Below are 22,680 nucleotides of genomic sequence, written 5' to 3'. Positions count from 1 at the left end.
CCACCCTCAAGGACAGCAGCCATTGGCTTCTAACCCCCCAGACCTAAACACACCCCTAAATCGAGTATTTAGGGGCTCCCAGAACCCAGCAAGATAGATTCCTGCAACCTAAGAAGAAGAGGACTGCTAAGCTGAAAAACCCTGCAGAGAAGACGGAGACACCAACTGCTTTGGCCCCAGCTCTACCGGCCTGTCTCCCCACTTCTAAAGACACTGCTCCAGCGACGCTTTCCCCAGGACCAGCGACCTCTGAATCCTCAGAGGACTGCCCTGCTCTAGAAGGACCAAGAAACTCCTGAGGACAGCGGCTCTGTTCATCCAAGACTGCAACTTTGTTTCAAAGGAGCAACTTTAAAACAACTGCGTTTCCCGCCGGAAGCGTGAGACTTGCTACTCTGCACCCGACGCCCCCGGCTAGACTTGTGGAGAAACAACACTTCAGGAAGGACTCCCCGGCGACTGCGAGACCGTGAGTAGCCAAAGTTGTCCCCCCTGAACCCCCACATCGATGCCTGCAGAGGGAATCCCGAGGCTCCCCCTGACCGCGACTGCCTGACTCCCAGATCCCGACGCCTGGTAAAGACTCTGCACCCGCAGCCCCCAGGACCTGAAAGATCGGAACTCCAGTGCAGGAGTGACCCCCAGGAGGCCCTCTCCCTTGGCCAGGTGGTGGCTACCCCGAAGAGCCCCCCCCCCTTGCCTGCCTGCATCGCTGAAGAGACCCCTTTGTCTCCCATTGATTTCAATTACAAACCCGACGCTTGTTTGCACACTGCACCCGGCCGCCCCCACGCTGCTGAGGGTGTACTTTCTGTGTGGACTTGTGTCCCCCCCCGGTGTCCTACAAACCCCCCCTGGTCTGCCCTCGGACGACGCGGGTACTTACCTGCTGGCAGACTGGAACCGGGGCACCCCCCTTCTCCATTGAAGCCTATGTGTTTTGGGCACCACTTTGACCTCTGCACCTGACCGGCCCTGAGCTACTGGTGTGGTAACTTTGGGGTTGCTCTGAACCCCCAACGGTGGGCTACCTTGGACCCAAACTTGAACCCTGTAGGTGGTTTACTTACCTGCAAAAACTAAAACTCTTACTCCCCCAGGAACTGTTGAAAATTGCACTGTCTAGTTTTAAAATAGCTATATGTGATTTATGTGAAAACTGTATATGCTATTTTGCTAATTCAAAGTTCCTAAAGTACCTACCTGCAATACCTTTCATTTGAAGTATTACATGTAAATCTTGAACCTGTGGTTCTTAAAATAAACTAAGAAAAGATATTTTTCTATACAAAAACCTATTGGCCTGGAATTGTCTCTCAGTGTGTGTTCCTCATTTATTGCTTGTGTATGTACAACAAATGCTTAACACTACTCCTTTTATAAGCCTACTGCTCGACCACACTACCACAAAATAGAGCATTAGTATTATCTCTTTTTGCCACTATCTTACCTCTAAGGGGAACCCTTGGACTCTGTGCATACTATTCCTTACTTTGAAATAGTGCATACAGAGCCAACTTCCTACATGTGATTCTCCTGGAACTGAGAGATTGTATGTTGGAAGTTGTGAATACGGGCTGAGTTGGTGTAAGCTAAGCCCAATTCTGCGTTGAGAATGGCTCCCAGGTATGGTTGAACCTGAAGAGGTTCTAGGTGTGACTTGAGGATACTGACTGTAAACCCTAGCTTATGGAAAAGGTTTACTGTTGTTTGAGTGTGAGACTGACTCATTAAAGCCAGCACTTCACACCAATGTCAGTCATCTCGATAAGGGAACACAGGTATCTTTTGTCATCTGAGATTTGCGGAGACCACGGCTAGGCACTTGGTGAACACTCTGGTAGTGGTTGTGACCCCGAAAGGCAGAACCTTGAATTGATAATGCTGTCCTGCGACTACAAATTGTAGGTATTTGCGGTGCGCGCAGGGCAAATGGAAATGTGGAAATAGGCGTCCTTCAGGTCTAGGGCAGTCATGATGTCGTCTTGTTAAAGAAATGGGATAATGTCCTGGAGGGTGACCATATGAAATTTCTGACTGGATGTATTGGTTTAAAGGTCTGAGATCCAGACAGAGTCTGAGAGATCTGTCTTTTTTTGGAATGAAGAAGTTGAGGGAGTATACTCCTGTTCCTTGGTACTGAACAGGAACTGGTTTTATTGCCCGTTTCAGAAGAGAAGATTCAACCTTTTTCATCAGGACAGCAAGGTGTTCTGTTGAGTGTGTGTTTGGGAGGTGGAATGTTTGGAGGTGTTGAAGTTAGCTCCAGACAATAACCATGCTGGTTAATGGAAAGGACCCAAAGGTCTGATGTTATGTGTGTCCACTGAGTGTGATAACACTGGTGGCGGCCCCCTAATGGAGTGGAATGGGGAGTTGGAGGTAGTCAATGTTTAGCTGACGAGGGTGAGCCACAGGTGGTGGTCGTCTTTCCCCTCAGTCTTGAATTGTTTTATCTGTATGTTCCCCTAAAAGAGCCTCTGGAATAGGGGGATGAGGCTTGTTTATGCTGTAAAGCAGATTGGTCAGATGTTGTGAATAACCTGTATCCACCACTATACATTGGTAAAAGAAAAAAACCCTGTGTGCTTGAGAATGTAGGGCTCCCATGGCCTTTGTGGTGTTGGTATCCTTTTTTAGTTTGTTCAGCTTGGAGTCAAATTGGGGACAAAAGAAGTGCTCAGTATCAAAAGAGATATGAAGTATAGCTTGCTGTACCTCTGGCTTAAAGCCGGAGCATCTGAGCCATGCACGACTTCTTAGCAGGACACTGGTGTTCACCCCCCTGTGCGACTGTGTCTGCTGCATCTAATGCACACCTGATTGAACTGTTAGCAATTGTTTGACCTTCGGAAACAATTTGCTGTGCACGTTTACGGTGCTCATCTGGGAGATATTGGAGGTGTTCCTCCATCTCATCCCAGTAAGCCCAGTCATAGCTTGAAAGTAAGGCCTGTGAATTGGAAATATGCCAATGATTGGCCGCTTGCACAGCTAACCTCTTGCCTGCTCTCTTACCTTCTGTGGCAGGTGCGGAGAGTCCCCAGTAGCCTGACGGTTAGACCTCTTTCTGGCAGTGGTAGCCACAATGGAATCCGGTGGGACCTGATACCAATAAAAAGTGGATCAGAGGGTGCAGGTTTATATTTTTTGCCCACCCTAGGTGGACAGGCTCCTTGAAGATGTCTTCGGCAAGGCAAAGTATCCCTGGCAGCATAAGGAGGTACCGGATGTCCCTGTGTGTTGATGTGAGAGTGTCAAAAAATCCTGCTTCTACAGAATCCCTGTGGAGCTGGAAATGGTGGTAGGAAGCAGCCCTGGCAATGACCTGCTGATATCTAGTGGTATTCTCTGGAGGAGAGGGTAAAGATCTGTGTAGCAAAATGGCTCCCTGTTGCAGTTACCCCCCACTTTTTGCCTGATATTGATGCTGACTTGACTGAGACGTGTGCTGGGACCCTGCTAACCAGGCCTCAGCACCAGTGTTCTTTCATTAAAAATTTACCATTGTTTCCACAATGGCCACACCCTGGCACACAGATAAGTCCCTTGTAAAAGGTACCAGTGGTACCAAGGGCCATGTGACCAGGGAAGGTCCCTAAGGGCTGCAGCATGTGTTGTGCCACCCTAAGGGACCCCCCCTCATCTAACACATGCACACTGCCATTGCAGAGTGTGTGTGTGTTGGTGGGGAGAAAAAGGCAAAGTCGATATGGCATCCCCCTCATGATGCCAGGCACACAAACCACTGCCTGTGGCATAGGTAAGACTCCCCTCTAGCAGGCCTTACAGCCCTAAGGCAGCGTGCACTATACCACAGGTGAGGGCATAGCTGCATGAGTACTATGCCCCTACAGCAGTGGTCTCCAAACTTTTTAATGCCGCGCCCCCCAGTTGAAAAAAAAAAATCAATAACAAAATCAATGGGCCCCCGCTTCAGAATTTTTCACATTTATTTTATAAAGATGGCAATGTTTAAATATGTCTAGACCTATTTAAACATTGCAGTTAAGTACTGTTACCTTTTTAAAAATGCAATAACATGCTTCTCCTTAAAACAAAGGCCTGTTATCTGCATAATGCTTCTTTTGGCTAGAGTTTGGCGACCCCCTGGGATCACTTGAGGTCCCCCTAGGGGGGGCTTGCCCCCCAGTTTGAAGACCTCTGCCCTACAGTGGTCTAAGTCCATTCTTAGACATTATAAGTGCAGTGTGGCCATATTAAGTATATGGCCTGGGAGTTTGTCAAAAACGAACTCCACAGTTCCATAATGGCTACACTGAATACTGGGAAGTTTGATATCAAACATCTCAGAATAATAAACCCACACTGATGCCAGTGTTGGATTTATTAAACAATGCACACGGGGGCACATTAGAGATGTATTTTACCCAATCCTTCAGTGCAGGACTGACTGGTCTGTGCCAGCCTGCCACTGAGACGAGTTTGATACCATGGAGTGAGAGCCTTTGTGCTCTCTGAGGCCAGAAACAAAGCCTACCCTGGGTGGAGGAACTGTTGCACCTAGCAGTGAGCCTCAAAGGCTCAAGCTTCATGTTAAAATGCCCTAGGGCACTCCAGCTAGTGGAGATGACCCCCCCCGACACAGCCCCCACTTTTGGCTGCAAGTCCCGGGAGATAATGAGAAAAACAAGGAGGAGTCACCCCCCCTGCCAGGTCCACCCCTAAAGTGACCAAAGCTGAAGTGTCCCCCTCCTTAGAAAATCCTCCATCTTGGTGTGGAGGATTTAGCCCAATAGGGATAGGGATGTGCCCCCCTCCGCAAAGGGAGGAGGCACAAGGAGGGTGTAGCCACCCTCAGGGACAGTAGCCATTGGTACTGCCCTCCAGCCCTAAACACACCCCTAAATTTAGTATTTAGGGGCGTCCCTGAACCCAGGAAAAGAGATTCCTGATGACCTGAAACAAGCAGAAGGACTGCTGACCTGAAAGCCCTGCAGAGACAACAACTGACTTGGCCCCAGCCCTACCGGCCTGTCTCCGGACTCAAAGAACCTGCAACAGCGACGCATCCAGCAGGACCAGCGACCTCTGCCGACTCAGAGGACTGCCCTGCAACCCAAAGGACCAAAAAACTCCAGAGGACAGCGGCTCTGTCTGAACATCCAAGAAGAAACCATCTTTAAAGGGACTCCAGCCTCACTCCGGAAGCGTGAGTCCCCAACACTCAGCACCGGACGCCCCCAGCCCGTGTCCAGAGAAACCAACACTGCAGCGAGGAACCCCAGGCAACTCCCACAACATGTCCACCCTGAGACGACTTCCCTGCACCCCCATGGCGACGCCTGCAGAGAGAATCCAGAGGATCCCCGACGCCTCATAGAAGCACTGCACCCGCAGCCCCCGGCCCGAGAGAAACCAACTAGCAGTGCAGGAGTGACCAGAAGGCAGCCTTCATCTTTGCCCAGTCGGTGGCTGGCCCGAGAAGCCCCCCTGTGCCCTGTCTCCATCTCCAGAGTGACCCCCGGGTCCCTCCATTGATTTCAATCACAAACCCAACGTGTTTGCACACTGCACCCAGCCGCCCCTGTGCCGCTGAGGGTGTATTTTGTGTGCCTGTGTGGGACCTCCCCAGTGCTCTACAAAACCCCCCTGCTCTGCTTCCCAAGGGCGCAGGTACATACCTGCTAGCAGACTGGAACCAGAGCACCCCTAGTCTCCATAGGCATCTATGTTATTTGGGCCCCACTTCGACCTCTGCACCTGACTGGCCCTGTGTTGCCGGTGCTGGGTGTTTGAGGTTAACTTGAGCCCCCAACGGTGGGCTGCCTATGCCCCAGAGACTGAACTTGTAAGTGCTTTACTTAACTGACAAACTAACCTTTACTTACCTCCCCCAGGAACCGTTGAATTTTGCACTTTTAAAATAGCCTATTGCCACTTTATGCCAAACTGTGTACATTACTGTTTTCATTCGTAGTTCTATATTACCAACAAATGCTTAACACTACCCTCTGATAAGCCTAACTGCTCGACCACACTACCACAAATAGAGCATTAGTATTATCTATTATTGCCTCTGTCAAGCCTCTTGAGGAACCCCTGGACTTTGTGCACACTATCTCTCACTTTGAGATAGTATATACAGAGCCAGCTTTCTACAATCTGGATCAGTAGAAATAAGAAGATCTGAATTGTAAGAGTCCCAGGGGTCTGGGTCCTGTGTGTATATCCCCAAGTCCCCCCAGCATAAAGAGGTTAACCATGTGGAGTGAAGTTTCCTGCAGTAGGAGAGGCAGGAGAATGAGGAGAAGAGGGAGACAGTGGGGAAATAGGAAGTGGAGGTGCAGAAGGTGCTGGTGGTGGTGGAGGAGAAGGAGTGGGAGGTGTGGCTGCAAGAGTGGCAGGTTTGTTCTTGTGAGGCTTCTTAAGAGGAGCTGAGTTGTCTAAGGCCTCCTGGAAAGTGAATTTCCTTTTCAAGGTTGTGGATGGAGAAGCCACAATGCGTCCTGGTCCGCTTTCTATATGAAGCCGGCACTGCTTAGCTTCTATGTTTTTAAGGATGGGTTCAATGGGAGATTTAGAGCTGGAGGATTGGACAGACTCCATCTGTTCCGAAGAAGCAATGGTGAGGCTTTTCGGTACCAAAGCTTTGCGGCAATGGACTTTCAGTGCTGAAGCAGTGGATGTGCTGTTCCCACTCAGTGCCGAAGGTTTAATTGTCGTCATTAGGACCAAACTAAAGGAGGTCAAGATAGAAGACACATCCTAAGTCTTGCCAGCTTTCATAGCTGAGCCAGAAGGCGGGCAGGCTAAGCAACTTTCCATGACCGATCACAGCCTGAAAGCAGTGGTGGTCCGCGTCATCTGTTGGGGCTTTTTTTAAAGTCTTTGTGGAGGGAGGAGGGGCAATAATACTCATAGACAGTGATGTGATGACCTGGCTCTCGATATCGGACTGAAGGTCAGAGTCCGACTCCTGAATAGAGAAAGCCTCCTCCTGCGCAAAATCGCCCCCGAAAATATATGGATGAGTGCGCCATTTCTAGCCTGCGAGCTCGTCGGCCCGAAGGATCTTCTTGGACCAAAACAATTGGCAAGCGTCACAGGTGGCATTGTGATGATCAGGGGACAGGCAGAGTTTACACACCTGGAAGTGATCGATCTGTGCAAACGTTGCATGGCACCGAAGGCAGAATCAAAATGGTGTTTACTCCATCATGTTCTTCCATGCCACGTAGAGGTAGGCTCAAGGCCACACAACGCCCGCCCCAAAGGGCACGTGGTGAAAGTTCAATCTAGACAGACCAATAAGATCGAGTGTAGAATGAGAAAAATACAATACCGTTGATGTAGAGCAGTGGTCTTCAAACTTTTTAATGCCGCGCCCCCCCAGTTGAAAAATAAAAATCATTGGGCCCCCCTCAGAATTTTTTACTATTACTGTAGAAAGATGGCAATGTTTAAATAGGTTTAAGCCTATTTAAACATTGCAGTTAAGTACTGTTACCTTTTTAAAACTGCAATAACATGCTTCTGCTTAAAACAAAGGCATGTTATCTGTATAATATTTCTTTTGGCCAGAGTTTGGCGCCCCCCCTGAGATCACTTGGGGCCCCCCAAGGGGGGCCCGCCCCCCAGTTTGAAGACCTCTGATGTAGAGGAAAGACGGAAAGAGAATCTCAAAACAAAATGAGTGAGATACAGAATGACTAAAACACATCCGAACCCGATGGCGGAAAGAAAACAAACAAACAAAGGACTCAATGCCCATGCGCAGTATCACTGAGAAGGAGGAGTCACTTGATCCAGTGACTTGAAGAAAAACAAATTGCAGCACTCTGAACCCAACACTAGATGACAGGATTATGCAAAGCATGTGTATCTGCAGTTACACATGAAATCGAACATAATATTCCTAAGGACCCACTAGGTTACATACTCAAACAAGCATTTTCAATGCAACGGGTCTCGCATTTGTTCGAGTTAGAGCTATTAGCGGTGTAAATCGGGGGAAAAAAAAAAAAAAAAAAAAAAAAGAAAGTCGCGCGATCGCCCTATGTAAATGCAACGTCATCGTGCTGCGTGTAAAATAAACAGATAAAGTAGTCCGGACTCCAGGCTGAAAACATCGAGCCTCGTATGTTTTTGGTATTTTACCGGTGCTGTGTAGGTGGGCTAAACACCGGAAGAGGCATGACGTATGCATGCCTTTCACAAATGAAAGCAAGCGGATTTTAAAAGGCAAGCCCACAAACCAATATAAGTGACTGACGTGGCTTGGGCATGGTTTAAAGCCCAAAGAGAGATTACAGAATGGACGGAGCACTTTGTGCTCACCCATAAAATTTAAAATATTTCAACTCACATTACATGAACAATAACAGCAAAAGTCCTATACAACATTTCTATGAAGAAAACATTTTTCAAAACTCTGAATCTTACCAGATACAACTCTTCACTCATCCTATACCTACTCTAATCCTAACTCATAGACACAAACCTACCAACCCCTATCACTTTTACGCTATTACTCTATGGAAAAATATAGTTTTTACAACTTTACTGTTTATTTTACATTGCTTTTGGTTTCCTGCTAGGGTAAATAAATATACTGCAATTTCTTTCATTGTCAGGTGATCAAAAACAATATGTGCTAAAGTGCTTTCATTACTGTAGTTTCTTTGCAATCATATTTCATCTGAAAGTTGTCATCTTAGTGACAGAACCATATAAGCAGCATGATGACTGCAAGAGAGTCATAGCAGGTGCACACTTCTCTCAAGGACATTTGAATCTAAAATAAACCTTCTTTGATTAACTTATCAAAACCAACCTTTGGTACACCAGAGAAAAGCTCGTTGCTGTGGAATCTAACAGGAGGCAGCTGGAGGTGCAAGTAATTTAATGCCAAGTCTTTAGTACAAGCCAGCCTAGTCCCGCTATGCGCCACTACTGTGCTGCATCACTGCAGCCCACTGTTGGCTGCGACTACTAAAGGTACAACCCCTAACTTCGTTCACGAAAAGCCACCCTCCCAGCGTGGGTCTATCTTGGCTTCCTGCGTCTACCTATATCACTTATTTATTAAGTGTGACATACAACACAAGGCCTCTTGGAACTGTAAATGAGCGAATGACAAACTGGAGGTGATTGAAAAATCATAGAATTTAAACAAGAAAACTGATACAGCCTAGCTTCACAAGGTGCAATTTAAAAGGTCTACCTCCCCAATAGATCTGCAGCTGAAAAGCATCGTATGTGCTTCAGGGAAGAGCAAATAAATCATTTGGCAAGAAGGTTGGGTGGGGTCTAAATGAGATCCCACTAAAAATACAAAGAGATTTAAAAACAATTATTTTCCAAACAGGAATTCAGTACAGATGTCGAATGCATGCTGAGGCAAACCAGCACTACCCACGGCCAAAGACTGCTCTAGCCCTAGAACTCTGAATATATATTTCAAACTATTCAAATTCTAGGAAGTAAGACACTGGTACTCAGAATTACAAAAATCCAAGCATGACTTTGAGATAACCTCAAGAGAAAATCACCTGACACATCCTAATATTAAAGAGAAAGTATAAAGTTACCGCAGCAAATCGATTAGAGAAAACCAGGCAAGAAATGACAACTTCTAATTTCTTACTACTTCTAATAGAGTAGGACCAGATAGTAACTAATTTAGCTTCTGGTTGTCATTTGGAGGACTACTCGACTTTAAAGAAGATTCCCAAAGATGCTGCTTTTGCTGCCTTGTAAAGCACCATTGTCTGCCTTCCTACCACAGTCACCTTCCAATGGTCTAAGCACATACGAACGGTACATAGGGGCCTGAATCTAAGCACCTTATAAAGTGTATGATGGCACACTTATCTCCAATACAGAGTAATGACTGCCTTTGCTCCCCATCCTACTTAAGTGATAAAATGCCATTGTTTGAAAACCGAGAACTGGAAAAGTCACACATTATTGAATAATTAGCACACAGGTATACGTAAGGAGCATTTTCATAGTGACCTGATGCAGACATGCAGATCCTTCTCTATAGACATATGTCCAGCATTTGAAGGATTCCTTTGAAGTTGAGATTTCTGCGCTTTACGTCCGTCGTCATGTGGTGCACGACCTCTAGATGGCACATCTTTCCCATCCGAATCATAGCGCTTTGAAAGTAACAGCAGAGCACTGGGATTCTCTGCAGCTTGACTTAGAGGACTTGTAGGTTCAGTGTTCGACGATTTGGTTGTTTCCAACGTACTGGATTTTAATGTCACTGGTGTTTTCAAACTGGAGAGCTCACAGCCTTCTCTGGCCTTGGTAAACTCTGCTAACTTCATTTGATAGAATTCGTAAGCTGGATGGTGTTTTTGATTCAGAAACCTATCAAACAGATAAATAATTTAACAGTTACACATTCTTTCATACATAAGGAGTCTGACTAAAAACAGCAAGCTGGTATATTTAAACAACCATAAGAAGAAGGTTTATATATTCTTTATTGCCCCTTGCAAGTCTGATAAAACTCAAAGGTGTGTACATTTAGACCAGTAGTCTTGAAAGAGTACAGCAGGTTGCAATTTCCCAATATGTTTGCAAAAAGAAGCTTTCCAACACCAAATGTAAGTGTTTCAAATGTTAACTGTGTTAATTTGAGAATATGATAAGCAACAATGAATACTAATTTCTTTTGTTCTCACATGGAATATTTTTATGTGCTTTCAATGTTTATCATTGTGCATAATAATTGTGACAAAGTATTATGCTTTCTTTTTTGGGGCGTCCTGGTTATATTATTTAAGGTAATAGGGACAAATTAAATTGTTTGCAGCTCACAGACCTAGCAAGATAATGAAACTAGCAATTGTAAGGTGAAGTTTCAAATAATATGCCAATTTTATGCATGTTCTGAATGTCAAATGGCCCTAGATTTGTTTTTACAAATACGTGACCATGTTCAAGGGTTTAGAGAACACAAAAGAGAATTGTTCATTCCAGATATTGCTCTTATAAGTCAACAGAAAGAAGCTGCCATTATCAGAGATCAGGATGCAAGGACACAGATGTAGGCTTTCAGTTCACTTTGATGGTAACTGGATCTGTGTACAACTGGCAATAACATGTGCGCTGGAGAGACTTTGTACAGCACCCAGTCACCAACGGGCTACCCCTGAAGTGCCCCTAGTTCTGTAGGTTAAACTCAGTGGCCATCAGACCCAGCTCATTATTCTCCAATTTATATAAAAAGTCAACCCAGGGGAATGTAGTAAAGGTGCATGCTGGTACACTGTTGACAAGATGGAGACAAAAGGCCCATGGGTAACCAGGGTCTGGTGAGCCAAAGCTCCTGCTACTCCAACCGCCATCTCTTTTTGAAAGCTTCAACGTAGCCTAAGCTCAAGTAAAGTGACACTTCATATTACCCACAATGAACCAGAAAAATTGTTAATATGGGATCTTTTTATTTCCTGGCATGGAAGATATAAGCAATAAAATAAATATCCCGGAACAAACAAATTAAATAGTGTAACAGGATGGTGAAGGTATGTGAAATCATTGTCTTCCAATGTACACAACTGTTCACTCAGGTGTCACTAACAAGCAGACGTTCTACATATCATAACAACCTTCTTTTTAATCTCTGTATTGACCTGCCCTCCATCCTCCTAGTGCAGCAGAGACTGATGCACAGAGCAGCTCTCTGAGAGTTATGTTCCTGAAATGCTTTGTGTTATAATGTACCAACCACATATACAGGGAGTGCAGAATTATTAGGCAAATTAGTATTTTGACCACATCATCCTCTTTATGCATGTTGTCTTACTCCAAGCTGTATAGGCTCGAAAGCCTACTACCAATTAAGCATATTAGGTGATGTGCATCTCTGTAATGAGAAGGGGTGTGGTCTAATGACATCAACACCCTATATCAGGTGTGCATAATTATTAGGCAACTTCCTTTCCTTTGGCAAAATGGGTCAAAAGAAGTACTTGACAGGCTCAGAAAAGTCAAAAATAGTGAGATATCTTGCAGAGGGATGCAGCACTCTTAAAATTGCAAAGCTTCTGAAGCGTGATCATCGAACAATCAAGCGTTTCATTCAAAATAGTCAACAGGGTCGCAAGAAGCGTGTGGAAAAACCAAGGCACAAAATAACTGCCCATGAACTGAGAAAAGTCAAGCGTGCAGCTGCCACGATGCCACTTGCCACCAGTTTGGCCATATTTCAGAGCTGCAACATCACTGGAGTGCCCAAAAGCACAAGGTGTGCAATACTCAGAGACATGGCCAAGGTAAGAAAGGCTGAAAGACGACCACCACTGAACAAGACACACAAGCTGAAACGTCAAGACTGGGCCAAGAAATATCTCAAGACTGATTTTTCTAAGGTTTTATGGACTGATGAAATGAGAGTGAGTCTTGATGGGCCAGATGGATGGGCCCGTGGCTGGATTGGTAAAGGGCAGAGAGCTCCAGTCCGACTCAGACGCCAGCAAGGTGGAGGTGGAGTACTGGTTTGGGCTGGTATCATCAAAGATGAGCTTGTGGGGCCTTTTCGGGTTGAGGATGGAGTCAAGCTCAACTCCCAGTCCTACTGCCAGTTCCTGGAAGACACCTTCTTCAAGCAGTGGTACAGGAAGAAGTCTGCATCCTTCAAGAAAAACATGATTTTCATGCAGGACAATGCTCCATCACACGCGTCCAAGTACTCCACAGCGTGGCTGGCAAGAAAGGGTATAAAAGAAGGAAATCTAATGACATGGCCTCCTTGTTCACCTGATCTGAACCCCATTGAGAACCTGTGGTCCATCATCAAATGTGAGATTTACAAGGAGGGAAAACAGTACACCTCTCTGAACAGTGTCTGGGAGGCTGTGGTTGCTGCTGCACGCAATGTTGATGGTGAACAGATCAAAACACTGACAGAATCCATGGATGGCAGGCTTTTGAGTGTCCTTGGAAAGAAAGGTGGCTATATTGGTCACTGATTTTTTTTTGTTTTGTTTTTGAATGTCAGAAATGTATATTTGTGAATGTTGAGATGTTATATTGGTTTCACTGGTAATAATAAATAATTGAAATGGGTATATTTTTTTTTTTTGTTAAGTTGCCTAATAATTATGCACAGTAATAGTCACCTGCACACACAGATATCCCCCTAACATAGCTAAAACTAAAAACAAACTAAAAACTACTTCCAAAAATATTCAGCTTTGATATTAATGAGTTTTTTGGGTTCATTGAGAACATGGTTGTTGTTCAATAATAACATTAATCCTCAAAAATACAACTTGCCTAATAATTCTGCACTCCCTGTATATTCAGCAGAGAATTTCTTCTAAGTAGCCTTTCACATCACAAGCATATAATTGTTATTTTCTCTTTGTGTATAATGGTTTGTTCCTCTTGTGTTTTCCCCCACCTGTTCCCACAGGTGGTACATTCCTTCTGTTGAGGAATGCAGCCTACGTTAGAATGTGGATGAGTGGTGAGTAGAATGGTGACAGGGAGCTGAAGGAAGTGGAAAGTGGAGACGCTGAATAAAGACTACTACACTCATCTCCTCCTCATTTCATCTTTATGGAGACTCTGGATAAAGACTCCTACACTCATCTCCTCCCCGTTTCGCCTTTATAACACTTTGCTTTAAAATTTTCCCCTCACATAAGGCCACCTCACTTTGACAAAAGGAAGACAGAGTAGATGTTTATGCACTGTAGAAATCTGCTGGAACAATACACAATTTAATGTTTCAGTCATCATCACAAACAGTTATTGAGCAGCCAGCTACACTGCACAGACTGTGATGGACCCACACATTCGGCTGGGTTAGTGCGGCCTAGCTCAAAGGCCAAGAGAATCTAGTCTGGGGGGGGGATGCGGTAGGGAAGGGGGATGAGAGTGAAATACTATTCAGTGCTTCCAGGATGGGTGAGCTACAATGGATTAGACTGCTGTTCAGAGAATCGCAGGGAGTATCAAAAAGTTTTCCACTGCTTTCAAAGATAGGGGATTGAAACGGAAGGCTCACTTGGGGTGGCACTAAATGGTGTCTGATGTTCTCCAGGGGAGGGTGGCTGATTTGCCCTCTCCTCAGTCGAGAAAAGTAAACTGTCTTTCAAGGCTCTCTGCCGGTCAAGGAGAGTAGACTGTTTCCCATGGTGATGTAGGCAAGGGAAGGTAATGTGGTTTCCATCACTCATGATGAGTCGGAAAAAATAGGAAGGGCTCCATCCCTCTATCATATTGTCTCCGTCTCTCTCAGAGAACAGGGCAGCGTAGCGTGGCTTCCCTTTTTGCTCTCTTTTGCACAGTCCAGCACAAGTCATTTTATTTACCAAAGCAGAAAGCGTTCATAAGCAGCCCAGTATGGATGGGGAGCTCTCTACTGGGAAATGTCCATCACTGCTGCGTGAGGGAGATCGGACGTGACCAGAAATGTCTAGGAGCTGAGGGCAATCTGTGAACAAACAAGAGGGCAAGCGCAACCCTTTGTTTACCCGACTTCACTCACAAAAACCAAAAACATGCACTGAGGGACAAACTGTGATTGGGATGTATTCTGGCAGTCTATGTCTCTCCTTGGTTGCCCTAAAGCAACCATGCAGTTTCTCACATTCTATGAGGCTGTATGGCGTTAACAACAATTGATTTTCATTAGTTTTGCCTTTTATAAGCGATAAAATAAAAACAATTTGTGTCACAATGCTGTTCGACATATTTTAAAATCCATTTTCAATTTTCTAGTGTTTTTAATAAATCCACTTGTTTGTTTAGTGCTGCAAACAAAAGAAAGTGTTCTTTGTCTAGGCTTCTTTGGCAATTTAAAAGATTTCTCTCCGACAATGAAAGAATTCCAGAATACTGCACAAAGGCAGATTTACCGAAAGCTTATGAATATTAATGAATAATCTAGGATGATAAACTAATATTTAACTGCAAAGCCCACAAAGAGGTTCACCTTGCTTGCTGCCTAAGATATACGTGACACCAACAAAGCCTTCACCCGTTGATAACATTTTCTATACTGTGAAAGAAAGTAGCAACTCCAGAGAGTTGCACAGCCTTTTATAGAACCATCAGTTGAGTTATTTGAGCAATGTACATTTCCCACAGTCAAATAGAAAACCTTTACAGGATCTGCGGAGGTCCATGGCTGATGGGGGTCAAAAACGTCTGCCCTAGGAATGAGCAGGTATTTTACACTGTTCCTAGTACTACACCCTTCTACAATTATTTTAGGGAGCAAAGAAGCACCTATGTAAATTTACATCCTGTGTCATGTCAGTATACCCTGAATGACAACTGCTAAGAGAATACTGCATATGTGAATGTGTCATACATTCGAGTTCTAGCAGAGGTAAATCAACTTCCTTTCGGGAAAGACATGAACAGCTTCTATGGAGAGTTTTCATAATAACCTTATATGAGTAGTATACCATTCACTTGTGTGGTACATTCTATAAGCCATCAATATTCTGATGATGTTATTCCAATGAATGTGCAAATTAAATGGGAACTTTGGGTAAACTTACCAAAATTTTGGATTGGTAGCTTGAGTTTTGGTAAATCGTTCTTTTTCTGGTCCCATCTTGGCAATGAACCGAGCCAATGTCACTGCTGCCTCCATCGTATTAGGACCAACTGCAAATGAAAAAAGAAACAAAGACATTGTGAGAACTGAAATACGTAAGCGAAGTTTGGAATTATTATGTATTTGTGCAGTAACTTGTCTTGCCAAACACAAGAATCCTTTCTGGCCTCAGATTATTCCTTTGTCTGATTTTTTAATTTAACAGCTCTGAGGCACAGCTTTAGTGACTAGGATTGGAGAAGGAGCGGAGAGAACACACCCGAGATCCTTTGAACCTTAAAACTACCTCTTCAAATGCAAAGTTAAACCGTAACAGAAAACCTGACATGTGGTGTGATGGAATAAAACACCAGTGAATAGCTTGAGCAACTTAATGGCACTTTATGTGCCATACCTTAAATAAATGCAATAAACCACACAACCTCTGCACTTCACCACACAACTGCTTTATGCCAACTTCACATGCAACACCTACTCCTGGAAGCACACCTCTTTCATTCGACTTTCCACCTCTTACAGGAACTGGTCCCAAATGTGTGACAAGGCGATATGAAAGCACGCCTTGAGCGAAGAGTTTGGTTATGTGATTAAAACAGCGCAGAAAGCTGCAAGCACTGCTTCCTAGCATATGAATGACGCTCGACTAATACAGACATTGAAGAAGAAGGGGGTGGATAAGGGAAAGCAGACTAATTAACAATTTACACGAAACACACACTTGTGCAGTTCATACCGCTTTAACAAAATAACAGAGGGAAAAATTGTATAAAAAGAAAGAATTGGTCAGCTGCAGTTTTGTTTGGTTATAGGTATTCTTACTTTTCTCTTCTAGAGGAATCTTTTTAGTTGGAGCAACCTGAGCCCCAGGCTCTGCTTTTCTTTTGCGTAGAGGTGGGAGCATTGGGGCAACAAAGCAGTCACTTTGGGCAGTGTTAGAGGAGCTTGGGCTTTTCTGAAGGGGTTTTGTGGGCTCTTGTATCAATTCTTTCGATTTGGAATCTTGTTGCTTCATTTGTCCAGTTGAGCCAAACTGCTGCTGAAATTCAAACAACTTCGTCTTAAGGAGTTCATAAGCTGCGGTTCGCCCTTCTTTTAAGAATCTGTGAAACAAGAACATGGAACTTACTTAATCACATATAGCACTTTATTTGTGAAACAAATCGCTGCACTGAGAAAAGTATGATTCACCAAGTCTGCCCACACTCACAAATTATAATTTATAAGAAAACTGACAGTGTTGCTGTAATTCACTTAACTAGAGAGGCAAATTGGATGAAGAGTCTAGAGAGATGCACTTGTTTTTCTTGTAGACACTCATGTTAAGTATCTATAGGGAACAGCATACAAACTGCGCATAGTATTATGAACATTGTTCATCCCAGGGCAAAATGGCTAATGCTCAACTGGGAGCAAACATAAGGAAAGAAAATCCGGCAAGTCAAAGACTTTAAGAACAGTGCTTATCTGCAAAGTCAGAGTCAGCCAGCGCTCTGTCAGTGGGACTATAATCTTCATTTATGATTCTAAATTCTGTCCTGATCGATGTCTGAAGGGGTAGGGCTCCTTCGCGACCACTGTGAAGGAGGCGATAGTGCTGCTGTTGGGACACAGGCAGTGCTGTCAGTGGAGAGCAGGAAGGGAGCCACAAGCATGTGAATACAGGCACGGTCAACCTTTGTCTTTGTGGAGGGCAAAAAGGGGGCACATGGGCAGGTTGGTGTTGATTTCAAGGAAGCACTCCGCTGCATCGTCCTGGGTGCTGTAGTAAACCCCTTGTATCGAAGGAGACTGGGTCTGGAACAGGACTGCTATCCTTTTCCCTTGGATCCCAGTAGATGAAGTCTTGACTTGCTCTTGATCTTCAGACTTGATCTGTATTCCTGGTGTCAGTGGGGTCCTCTAAATACTCAATTTAGTAGCGTTAAGGGGTGTGAAGGGTACTTGCCAATGGGCTACTTCCCCTGGATGACCACTTCCTGTGGGGAGTAGGCATCACTCTGTCCCAGAATTCCTAATTCCACACACACACGATGGTGGAATTCCTAACTTTGTGTTCACTTCAGGCTGCTACGCTCTAGTGGTGTGTCCAGCTTGCAAGTGCAACATGCATCCAGACTTTAATTTCCCACCTGTTTGGTGCCAGATGGGCCTCAGGGCAGGGCATCGCTTCTCCCCAGCCTGGAGGAGGCTGAGGGTCACATACTAAAGGCGGCATGGTCTTTTGATGTCCCTGACCTTGGTATGCAGATCTGCTAGCCATCCTTTTGATGGAGGTGATAACACAGCTCTGCACCTGGATGCCCCTGAGCCTCCCTAGGTGACCTGTTGGTGTGGCCTTCAACCTTGCCCCATACTCACCTTAAGTCCTAGATAACAGTCCCGTAAGTTGCTGTTAAGTGCCCCAATGCAGTGCATGTTGTTACCCCAAAGGATAACATTACAGCCCCCAAAAATTGTACTGTCAACTTTTGAAAACTGTAAGAATTGATATCTCGAAAGGTACTCACCCGTTTCTGGTGACCTTGGCGTCTAAATTGATATTAAAGTATGTGGTATTTTTATATATTTTTATATATTGGTGTTCCTTTACTGAGTGTGTGTCTTGCTTACTGCCTGCGTGTGCATTAAGTGCTTAACACTGTCCTCTAATAAGCCTAACTCCTCACCCACACTACCACAAAAGCGAGCCTTTAGGGTTATTTTAACCTCTGTCAGCCAATAAGGGTTGCCCTTGACTATCTGGATAGTCCCCCCTTACACTGGCACACTATATAGATACCCAGCTTCCTACACTGGTGTCACAGCGGAGAGATAGATGACTTTGCATATGTTGTAGCACTCTGTCACTACTGTGATCCCACAGAGAAATCCACAATTGAATTTAGTTGCCCAACATACTTTTTCGGTTTTCAATTTTTTATTTTTTTTCCAATATGAACCGATAGGGCTTTGTGTTAAGTTCCCCCAGTCCTTTTTTGCCTGGTACCTGATGCAATTTTTGATCAACAGTGCACTGGGTTCCTGATAACCAGGTCCCCAGTGCCAGAGCTCTTTCACTAAAACTGTACAATTGTTCCCCAACTGGTAATACCGTTGGAACCCCTGCAATTCCTCACTAAATTGTACCCCAGTAACTAAGGGCATGGGTACCAAAGAGGGTCCCCAAGGACTGCAGCATGTATTGTGCCACCATTCGGGACAACTCACCTAGCACATGCAGACTGCCATTGCAAGCTGTGTGTCTTGGTGCAGATAAAAGTGAAAAAACATACATGGCACATATCCTGTGTCCCATGTCCCTAAAACTGCATGCAATATATTTATGTCACCCCTAAAGCAGGCCTTACAGCCCTAAGGCAGGGTGCATTATATTACATTTGAGGACATATCTGCAACCGCTATGTCTTTGTCAATTCTCAGACATACTAAGTGAACAGGGAAGACACTAAGTACATGTGTGGGACACTGGTCAATACGAGTTCCTCAACTACATGATGGCTTCCATGAAAATAGGGATGTTTGGTATCAAACAGCTTGGATTAATAAACCCTCAATAATGCCAGTGATGGATTTATTATTACACGTTCCTAGAGTGAAACGTAGAGGTGCCCCCTGAACACTTACCAACTACCAGGGTGCTGACTGACTAGTTTTAGCCAGCTGGCCACCACTCGACATGCTTCTGACCCCCCCAAGGGTGAGAGACTTTGCTCTCGGGTGGGAAGGAACGAAAACCTGCTTTGGCAGGGGTGTCAGCACACCCCTCCCAACAGGATGATCTGCGAAAGATCCTTATTATTTTTGTAAATTGGAGGGTCTCATTTATTGACTGTGTCTAACACTCCTCTCAAATCATCCTAAGCCTGCTCGACCACACTACTCCCTAAAACAGCACCTTGGGATTGCTAGAGTAAGTCCCTGTCCACTATTAAGGGATCCCCTGGATCCTTTGTACAGTATACCTAATTTTGGTATACCATATAAAGAGCTAGCTTCCTACAGTTACTATAGTCAGTGTAAGGAAATGCCTCCTTGGCATGGTTACCCCCTGACTTTTTGCCTTTGCTGATGCTATGTTTTGAATTGAAAGTGTGCTGAGGCCTGCTAACCAGGCCCCAGCACCAGTGTTCTTTCCCTAACCTGTACTTTTGTTTCCACAATTGGCACACCCTGGCATCCAGGTAAGTCCCTTGTAACTGGTACCCCTGGTACCAAGGGCCCTGATGCCAGGGAAGGTCTCTAAGGGCTGCAGCATATCTTATGCCACCCTGGGGACACCTCACTCAGCACAGACACACTGCTTGCCAGCTTGTGTGTGCTGGTGAGGACAAAACGAGTAAGTCGACATGGCACTCCCCTCAGGGTGCCATGCCAGCCTCACACTGCCTATGCAGTATAGATAAGTCACCCCTCTAGCAGGCCTTACAGCCCTAAGGCAGGGTGCACTATACCATGGGTGAGGGCACCAGTGCATGAGCACTGTGCCCCTACAGTGTCTAAGCCAAACCTTAGACATTGTAAGTGCAGGGTAGCCATAAGAGTATATGGTCTGGGAGTCTGTCAAACACGAACTCCACAGCACCATAATGGCTACACTGAAAACTGGGAAGTTTGGTATCAAACTTCTCAGCACAATAAATGCACACTGATGCCAGTGTACATACACCCCAGAGGGCACCTTAGAGGTGCCCCCTGAAACCTTAACCAACTACCCGTTTAGGCTGACTGGTTTTAGCAGCCTGCCACACTCGAGACATGTTGCTGGCCACATGGGGAGAGTGCCTTTGTCACTCTGTGGCTAGTAACAAAGCCTGCACTGGGTGGAGATGCTATCACCTCCCCCAGGCAGGAGCTGTAACACCTGGCGGTGAGCCTCAAAGGCTCACCCCCTTTGTTCCAGCACCACAGGGCACTCCAGCTAGTGGAGTTGCCCGCCCCCTCTGGCCACGGCCCCACTTTTGGCGACAAGGCCGGAGGAAACAATGAGAATAACAAGGAGGAGTCACTGGCCAGTCAGGACAGCCCCTAAGGTGTCCTGAGCTGAAGTGACTCTAACTTTTAGAAATCCTCCATCTTGCAGATGGAGGATTCCCCCAATAGGGATAGGAATGTGACCCCCTCCCCTTGGGAGGAGGCACAAAGAGGGTGTACCCACCCTCAGGGCTAGTAGCCATTGGCTACTAACCCCCCAGACCTAAACACGCCCTTAAATTTAGTATTTAAGGGCTCCCCTGAACCTAGGAACTCAGATTCCTGCAACCTAAGAAGAAGAGGACTGCTGAGCTGAAAAACCCTGCAGAGAAGACAGAGACACCAACTGCCTTGGCCCCAGCTCTACCGGCCTGTCTCCCCCCTTCGGAAGAAAACTGCTCCAGCGACGCTTTCCCCAGGACCAGCGACCTCTGAATCCTCAGAGGACTGCCCTGCTCTAAAAGGACCAAGAAACTCCTGAGAACAGCGGCCCTGTTCACCCAAGACTGCAACTTTGTTTCTAAAGGAGCAACTTAAAGGCAACAGCGTTTCCCGCCAGAAGCGTGAGACTTGCAACCCTGCACCCGGCGACCCCGACTCGACTGGTGGAGAAACAACACTTCAGGGAGGACCCTCCGGCGACTCAGAGACTGTGAGTAACCAAAGTTGTCCCCCCTGAGCCCCCACAGCGACGCCTGCAGAGGGAATCCCGAGGCTCCCCCTGACCGCGACTGCCTGACTCTAAGATCCCAATGCCTGGAAAAGACCCTGCACCCGCAGCCCCCAGGACCTGAAGGATCAGAACTCCAGTGCAGGAGTGACCCCCAGGAGGCCCTCTCCCTTGCCCAGGTGGTGGGTACCCCGAGGAGCCCCCCCCTTGCCTGCATCGCTGAAGAGACCCCTTGGTCTCCCATTGATTCCTATTACAAACCCGACGTGTGTTTGCACACTGCACCCGGCCGCCCCCGTGCTGCTGAGGGTGTACTTTCAGTGCTTGTGTCCCCCCCGGTGCCCTACAAAACCCCCCTGGTCTGCCCTCCGAAGACGTGGGTACTTAACTGCTGGCAGACTGGAACCGGGGCACCCCCTTCTCCATTGAAGCCTATGTGTTTTGGGCACCACTTTGAACTCTGCACCTGACCGGCCCTGAGCTGCTGGTGTGGTAACTTTGGGGTTGCTCTGAACCCCCAAAGGTGGGCTACCTTGGACCCAAACTTGAACCCCGTAGGTGGTTTACTTACCTACAGAAGCTAACAAATACTTACCTCCCCCAGGAACTGTGAAAATTACACTAAGTGTCCACTTTTAAAATAGCTATATGTGTTTTATGTAAAAAGTATATATGCTATTGTGATTATTCAAAGTTCCTAAAGTACTTACCTGCAATACCTTTCAAATGAGATATTACATGTAGAATTTGAACCTGTGGTTCTTAAAATAAACTAAGAAACGATATCTTTCTATACAAAAACCTATTGGCCTGGAATTGTCTCAGTGTGTGTTCCTCATTTATTGCCTGTGTGTATGTACAACAAATGCTTAACACTACTCCTTTGATAAGCCTACTGCTCGACCACACTACCACAAAATAGAGCATTAGTATTATCTCTTTTTGCCACTATCTTACCTCGAAGGGGAGCCCTTGGACTCTGTGCATACTATTCCTTACTTTGAAATAGTGCATACAGAGCCAACTTCCTACAGTCAGGCTTTAAAAACTGATCGGAATGATTGTGTATTTTCTTGAAAGGTCCCAACTAATCTAAAACATGTCAGCCTTGGAGGATGGAGTTGAGGAGCTCAACCTAATCTCTTACCTGCAACTTCATTTGAAGCAGTAAGCTTGCAAAAGTGTACCTGGGCCTCAACCAACGAAAGTGCAACTCCAGGAGTTGCTTGCTGGGTTCGACAGGGCCCAGGCACTTCAAGAAAACAATGATGACTGTTATGAGGATGATATAGTCAGTGAGAATGAGACTGTAAACAGTACTCATGAAGAAGGCTCCCTTTCCAATACTCCAGAAGGAGAGAAAAGTAGAAACCTGTACCCCAAGAGTGTACCGGGAGGTCTGCTAGGCTCCTGCTGGCCCAGAGAAGTACTAGAAGATCCAGACTTGGAGCTGGAGAAACTAGCCAAAAGAGTAGCCCTTGAA

The 22,680-nt window shown here is 45.7% G+C and overlaps 1 protein-coding gene across 2 annotated transcripts in view; it reads right to left on the bottom strand.

The window, feature by feature from the left end:
- LOC138267477 (uncharacterized) overlaps positions 1-22,680 on the bottom strand; it is a 229,616-nt gene that overhangs the window by 141,013 nt on the left and 65,923 nt on the right. For both annotated transcript variants that reach the window (XM_069216446.1, XM_069216445.1), the window contains exons 5-7: positions 16,376-16,656; positions 15,498-15,606; positions 9,982-10,344 (exon numbers count right to left, since the gene is read on the bottom strand). In XM_069216446.1, coding sequence (XP_069072547.1) covers positions 9,982-10,344; positions 15,498-15,606; positions 16,376-16,656 — 753 coding nt within the window. The remainder of the gene's footprint in view (positions 1-9,981; positions 10,345-15,497; positions 15,607-16,375; positions 16,657-22,680) is intronic.

This window comes from Pleurodeles waltl, chromosome 12 (genome assembly GCF_031143425.1).
Source record: "Pleurodeles waltl isolate 20211129_DDA chromosome 12, aPleWal1.hap1.20221129, whole genome shotgun sequence".
In the NCBI taxonomy this organism is placed as follows: Eukaryota; Metazoa; Chordata; class Amphibia; order Caudata; family Salamandridae; genus Pleurodeles; species Pleurodeles waltl.
The sequence above is the reverse complement of the archived record's forward strand: the minus strand, read 5'-3'. Positions and strand labels throughout refer to the sequence as shown.